Source organism: Coturnix japonica, chromosome 4 (assembly GCF_054131305.1).
Source record: "Coturnix japonica strain WE chromosome 4, WE-NBRP24, whole genome shotgun sequence".
NCBI lineage: Eukaryota > Metazoa > Chordata > Aves > Galliformes > Phasianidae > Coturnix > Coturnix japonica.
The window spans coordinates 383682-390888 of record NC_140666.1 but is presented as its reverse complement, the minus strand read 5'-3'; the positions used below and the strand labels follow the sequence as shown (position 1 = coordinate 390888).

The following is a 7207-nucleotide window of genomic DNA, read 5'->3' as shown; positions in this document are numbered from 1 at the left end:
ATTTTCTACATAGTGCCAGTACAGCATTCAATTGGGCGATATTCTGTGACAGTAGATATGCTCTCCATACAAGTGAAGGTGTAAGAATCATAAAGTACCTTTGTCTGGAGATCAGCTAGAGCTGAACTGTTGTTGGTAATGCACTACATTTTCTCCACTGAGTGCTAATAACTTGATGTATGTGCATTTGACTTCTGTTTTGTATCTCTTCCAAAACAGAAAAACAAGACACTGGATGTAAGAAGTAACTTTTTTACTCTAAGATAAATCTACTCCAAGATGGCTTATGAAAATGGCTAAAGCACAGTGTTATGTACAGGAATAAAATTTATACACTTACTAATACAAACTTCACTTTACTAAAAAACAGAAAAAAAATATATATTTTTAATCTTGCATAATAAAAAACCATGTAACTTTCCTTTACACCAGCAGCATATGTCCAACTAAATACTTGGATAGAAAATTGTTTCTTATTTTACCTTCTTCAAACTACTTGATAAACAAATCTTAAAACAGATTCCATACACTGGCAGTGAAAATTCATTAACAAAGGTTTCCCTCAGCATCTAAATCAGAGTGATCGTGGGTAACACAAAATCATAGATTCATAAAGGCCGAAAAAGATCTCCAAGATCACCAACATCAAGAGACAGAGGGAAGCAGGAAATTTTATTGAATAATAAAACGTGCAGCACGTGAGGCTGGCGCATAGTGATGAGCAAGCAGTGGATGACGGCGTCGCTGTGGGACGGGTGGTGATGTCCCCCAGTGAAGGAGAGGCCCAGCAACACGGCCAAGCCCTGGTCTGTGACATCTCCGTGCGATGGATTGTGACTGCTTGGCCCACGCTGCTCCAATGCGGGCTCAGCAGCCCAGCCCAGCAGTTCGTGCCTGGCCTCCAACCGAGCGAGTGCGCGAGGACTGGAGTGTGGACAGGGCGAGTTTTGGAGCTGGAACGTGATCTGGGTGTTGCTTGCGCAGCACTCAGCCGCCGTCCCAGAGCCTCTTGAGCTGTACCCCGACCCTGCTGGTTGCAGGCGTCTGGGACATCTAGGAGAGGAGCGTGCAGCAGCGCAGGTGGGCAGCGTGGCAATGCCTGACGCCAGAAGCTGGGGGTGCTTCTTGAGGGCCCCTCCCCAGGCCGGCCTATGCCCGTGGGGACATGGCCCCCGCAGTGGCAGGAGGGGAACAGGGACCGGGAGGGTTTGCTGATGAGAGACTGGGACAGTGAGTGACCGTGGCCTCTCTCTGTCTTTTGCAGTTGGTGACACCGTCTTTCTGCCTGCTGCAGCACCTGTGAGGGGAGCAGCTTCCCGACCTCAGCTCTCCCCAGCCCACCGAACAGCCCGGGCCATGGATGCGACATCCGACTGGACCTGCCCCATCTGTGGGCAAGTACGGGAGGATGTGGCTTACGTGACCCCCTGCCAGCACCAGCTGTGCTACGGCTGTGCCGTCTGGTGGGCACAGAAGAAGCCGAGTTGTGCCATATGCGGGCACAAAGTCGCCACCATCCGATACTCGGTGAGGTCGGACGAGGATTACCTGGAGTGTGCTGTCCCGCAGCCCGCAGCGCACTCAGGTGACGGCCTGCAGGACGAGCAGGGGCCTGCAGAGCCGGTGCTCATCCCAGCTGAGCACAACTTCCCAGCCGAGGTCTGGGCTGCCTTCTTCCAGCAACATCCGGAAGACCTCGGACCCCTGCTCCGATGGCTGCAGGGAGAGATCCATGAGGTGTCCAGCGATGACTGGTGGGAAGTCTACGTGGCACAGTGCACCACCGTGAACTTCCTGTGCCAGCACGGGCTGGACCAGGAGGCCTTGGTGCAGGCGCTGCAGATGACCACCAGTGGTGACGTGGTGCCCTTCGTCAGAAGGCTCATCGGCATCGCTGCAGCCCTGTACGGCCCCACCATCCGCCACCAGCTGGACCACCAGGACACCCGTGCTGCTGGAGGGAGGGAGGACAGTCCTGCAGCCAGCACCAGCACCAGCACCTCCCATCAGGAGCCTCCTGCCTCGGGCCCAGGCCGCTCCACCAGCACCGCAGGGCCCAGCACGGAGCCAGGGCAGGCGGCCACAGCGGGTCCCTCTTCCCAGGGCAGGGACCGCTCGTCTGGGGGGCCCCGGCGCCCCCCGAAGAGGAAGGCCCGCAGCAGCCCCCAGGACTCTGCGCCGCCCTGCAAGAGGCGGCCCCGGCGGCGGCACTAGGCCGGCACCGCAATGCTGTCACAGCACGGCTCCGGCAGGCCGGGAGCCCAACATCTGCCTCTCGGCCTGCTGCTTATAATACCTAATAAACATCCCTTAAAACTTAGAACAAAAAGTCTCTGTGTTATTGACAAGACTGCTGGCGCTGCTGTTCCTACCCATGCTACCCATGCTGCTTTCTCCATATTTCTGTCCTTATAGATAGAGGGTGTTAAATTTCATCTTTGAAATTTAGGACCGTAAATCAGCACTCCTGATATTACTAATAAAAGAGACAAAGACCCTAATAAGCAGAAGATGGGCCAATTATGATTGCATGTGATGACACTGCGTGATGACATCACAAAATCAGACCCCGTCCCAAACCATCCCACTGTGAGTAATGCAGGAACTCATCAGAGGAAGGAAAACACACGAAACACTAAAGAATCAAACTCCAATCCAATAGCAGCACATAGCCTTGAGTGATACCCTTGGTTTTTGAAACATTTAAGTTACATCATGATCTTTTTTTACTTGAATCCCCCGATTTTTTTAAAATGGAGAACAGCTTCATATGTGATACCTCAATTTGCTTTTAAAAAAACTCCAAATAGCACAAGGCTCCTGTGGCTGTTCAAGGGAACACAGGAAAAATGAGAATTAATCTCGTATTATTCAATGAAGTGAAACACCGTAGCAAGCACACCTGTAATAGACTTTCTGCCCAGTTCAGCAGCCCGACCAGCTTCAACAGGGATGAGGTGCCAACCATGGCAGAAGAGCTGCATCTATTCCACCTTCATTGTGGATCACGCATCATCTGGTGATGAACTGGCAGAGCCTACGGCAGGGCCCTGTGGCATCAGCCCATCTGGGGGGACCCAATGAGCCTCCAAGAGGAAGGCCAGTAACTACTAGGATCTGCCATCACCAAGGAAGACTCCACCCCGCCAGCAGCAGCAATACAACAGTGGTGGAGCTGGCAAGACTGGGGCTGTGTGGCAGCTGGGACACAAATCAGCTCCCATGGACTCCTGTCATTGCTGTCCACTTCCACCATGGAAATCAAGCAGAAACAGAGATGCAGAATCGTGTTGGTGCTGCCAACAGCATAGTGGTCATTGCCTCCCTACCCCAAATGCTTTCTCCCCTTTTTCCTGCTGCTGTGCCACTGTTACATTTCAGGCAGGATCCCCGTGGGTCTCAGTGAAGGGAAGAGCAAATTTCTGCAACTGAGGAGAAAAATCACCAGGCTCTTTCATAGATGGTGCCAACCATCTGGACAGTAAGTCAGAGTTCTGCTGGACACTAGGCAGAACCAGCAGGGAGCCCTGGCCACTAAGGTGAATGGTGTCCTGGGCTACATGAGGGCAAGTGCTGCCAGCAAGTGAAAGGTGGTGATCCTGCCCCTCTGCTCAGCTCCCAAATGCTGCACCTAGAGTTAGGCAGCCTAGCACATGATGGGATAAAGATGCCAAATTCTGTGATGTCTCTTTGTGGATCTAGTTCAGCTTTACAGAAAGAAAAGGCCACAAGCGTAAAAACGAATCAAGTTGGCCTAATTTTATTATGAACTTGCATCAAGAGTGGGAGCAAGACAAGAAAAAGCCACCAAGAAAATGTAAGGAAATAGATTCTGGTAAAATACACTTTTCTTTTTGATATCTGCAACATATGCATGTAGTGCAGAGCCAACAAAATCCATCAAATTCAGCAATGGCTGCATACATGACCATGCATATGTTGATTCACAAAATAAATAAGAAATCCTAGTTCAATTCTGCATCTGATGACGGTACTCATATTAGCAAACAACTCTCTGGATACCGAAAATTGATTATTTCCTTCCTCACATAGCCACCTTGGATATTTGAAAAACATTACCACATCCCACCCTGTCACCTTCCCTCTATGCTGAGAAATTGCTTCATTCAGGTGTGTCTTTCCCACTTTGATTATTCTCTTCTGTGAGCTCTCTATAGTTTGTTCACATCTTTCTTTAGCGTGATATCCAAAACTGAGTAAACCACACCAGGTGAAGAGTTTGGCAGTATCTCAGGTTCTCAGCAAAGCAATTACTTCCCATTTCTGCATCCTAGAATTATCTTCTTTTGTTTGTTTGCTTTGTGTGGGGAGGTGACTTTACAAGCTTCCCCTTCCTATTGGTCTGTTTTCCAAAATGCTTATCAGTCTTATCAGTTTGCATAGATCAGCAACTGCAAAGTGCACAGCTGTAAAGAGTATTTTTCCTACTTTCTCTTGAAACTTTGAGACATTTACTTTAACTGTACAGCTACATGATCTTTCAATGTATTCTCATGCACATTTCTCCCTTTCATTCTCAACATGCAATATGTGGATTACTTTATTATTTCACAGATTTCAGCTGACCAATACCACTTGCAGTAAAAGAATCTCCTTACATGTACATACATAGATACTTATACCTATGTACACACCACATATATGACGCATACAAGTTTTCACATGTATGTATACACGCACTTAGATATTGTGAATGCACCCCTATTCCATACCTTGTATTTGCTTATTATATTATTGCATTGCTGACAGCTCAAATGCAATATTCTTTCCAAAAATTCGCTCGCAAGGGCAATTACACAAGACATTATTTGGAGTCCTGAAGGAGGAAAGGAATAGAGTTAAATACGCTTGAGAAATACATCCATCAAAAAAATCAAGCCTGGATTTTTCCATGACAGAAGGCATGCTTAACACAAGGAAGAGTGCAGAGGCTGACATAAATTCGCCCCTAAAGGCCACTTTAAACTCCTTGCTCAATTTCAGTCTAGGACTCCTGTGGAAGCTATGTTTCCTCTGGGCTCAGTGATGGCCCTCTGCACGAAGGGAAGTTCAGCCACCTAGGATGACCCCTGTACCACTGCAATCACACCATGCTGTAGAAGCAGCCCAAAGGAGAAAGTCCAAGATATGCATCAGTGGGATTGTTGGGAAAGCAGACCTAACTTAATGTCACTTTGTATAATAATGAAAATAAAAGGTCTTTCTTATACGTGGTAGCAAAAAGAGAATACAAAAGGGTCCTGTACACTTCAGACACTCATCAGCAGCATGGGGTAAGTGGTTCGGGGCTGCTCTTCCTGGTTTAGAACTGAGGCTCCCTCTCCAGGCATATTTACAGCCAGAGAGAAGAGCTGTAAAGAAACCACCAAATCACTTCTGTTTTGACAAAAATAAACTACCAGAAACTTTCAAACAGCTTTGTTGTATCTTTTCCTTCAATTGCTGCATGCGTCAACAGGAAGACTTATCTCCTCAACTGGGTATTGGATTAAGCTCATATAAGCAGAAATAAAAGAGGAAATCATAATCATGTGAGGCCTAAAATACTTGGCCTCCTGGTCTCTGGAAAGACAAGTCCCATTTATCAACAAGAGGCAGTTTTATAACCCGGAACAAACTTAGGTCAGTGGTAATATTTGTAGGCATGTACCCACACAGCAATAAAAAGGTTAAAATACTTCAGTGGTGCGGCTATAAGAACTCCGACAATTTTTATTTCCCTGGCCTTTCCTTAGAAAGATTCTGGGAGATGTACCCCCTGGAGTATAAATTAAGGAATAAAATCTCTAAGCTTGTACAAGCACTCTCTGGATATTATTGGTACAAGATAGAAGAGGAAACAAGTAATGTTCAAGAGTAAAAACAATGCTGTGGTTAATCAAACTGGGGTGGGGAGGGGAAGAATCCTTCTTGTCTTCAGTATAACTGTGGCATTTACTTTTATTTTAATGTGAAATATGTCTTCCCCACAAGAGACTTAGGATTGACAATTATAAGAGGAAAAAGAATGTTTTAACACTTTATATTCTTATAAATCAGTGTTTGTCTGTGATGTTAAACCCCTCCTGCCTTATGAATCACCAGCCTTACAGGTAGAGCAGAGCATTCCAGAAGAACCCCAGACTCATCTTAAATTGGACCATAAACCCATTCATGCATCAACTGTATGGAAAATGTCCTCACATAAAGCAAATGAATGGAATAACACTCATTCGGCCATCACAAAGAGGAACTTGATGCATTTAAAATGACAAGCTAACAGAGCCATCAGCAGCCAAAACTAAGAAGCTTAGTTTCTACAAAGTTTTGATCCAAAGCACAGCTCTGCACTCTGTGTGCATTTTCCAAGGATTTTTGCTTTGTGGGAGCACGCACAAGACCCATCTTCTTCAATGAGACACCTCTGCTCAAGAAACTAATGTGAACTCATTCTTTTTTATTATTCTACCTCTCCATCAGTTAATTGGGTCAGGAGGTAGTTAGGAGGGAGAGAGGAAGAAAAAGACATAGCAGCAAGTGCAGCACAAGCGCACGGTTTTCATTTAGTTTTCAGTGGTCTTCTACAGGAAAAAGAAGAATTGTAATCACTGTCCTTACTTAGCAAACCACAGAAAACTGAGGAACCATGGTCTGAGCTAACATTATACATTCAGTTCACCAGGTTCACTTAGGAAGACCAGAAAAAGTCTCCTGTACGCTGAAAATAGTAAACAGCTGAGCCCACACGATTACTTTCCCTCTTTCTTGCCTTTCTATGCCTTTCATATCATTCACGGAATATCATTTCCATTCCTGCACAACCAGCTGGGCTTTGTGCAGCATCAGCAGCAGCTCAAGCAGACAGAGGAAAATCAGCCTTGTTAACAGCACAGGACCAAGGCAAATCTTGGTTTTCATTTGCTCATAAAACACCTGATATTCACTCTGCAAAGAGAGGCGGAAATCTCAGGGTGATAGGACTGTGGGGTCCTATCACCAGGGGAAAATGTATCCTTTTACAATTCATGGGATCTGAACAGATGTCCAGAAAATTAACTTACTAATGTTGTTGGACCCATAGCTGGTTCTTTCACCTCCCTGCAGTCCTACTTTTGCCGTGCCTCTGTGTTTGCCTGGGTAAGGCACTTTGCTTTCCATCTGCAAAGCATCAGTCCCATGCAGTCCCTGCCAGGCTGAAGCCCTTGCT

The 7207-nt window shown here is 46.6% G+C and overlaps 1 protein-coding gene across 1 annotated transcript; it reads left to right on the top strand.

Moving 5' to 3' along the window:
- Positions 1 to 1081: 1081 nt before the first annotated feature.
- On the top strand, positions 1082 to 2287 carry LOC146760889 (uncharacterized). The gene has a single exon (XM_085547724.1). The coding sequence runs from the start codon at positions 1357 to 1359 to the stop codon at positions 2212 to 2214; it is 858 nt and encodes a 285-aa protein (XP_085403850.1). The 5' UTR covers positions 1082 to 1356; the 3' UTR covers positions 2215 to 2287.
- Positions 2288 to 7207: the final 4920 nt, after the last annotated feature.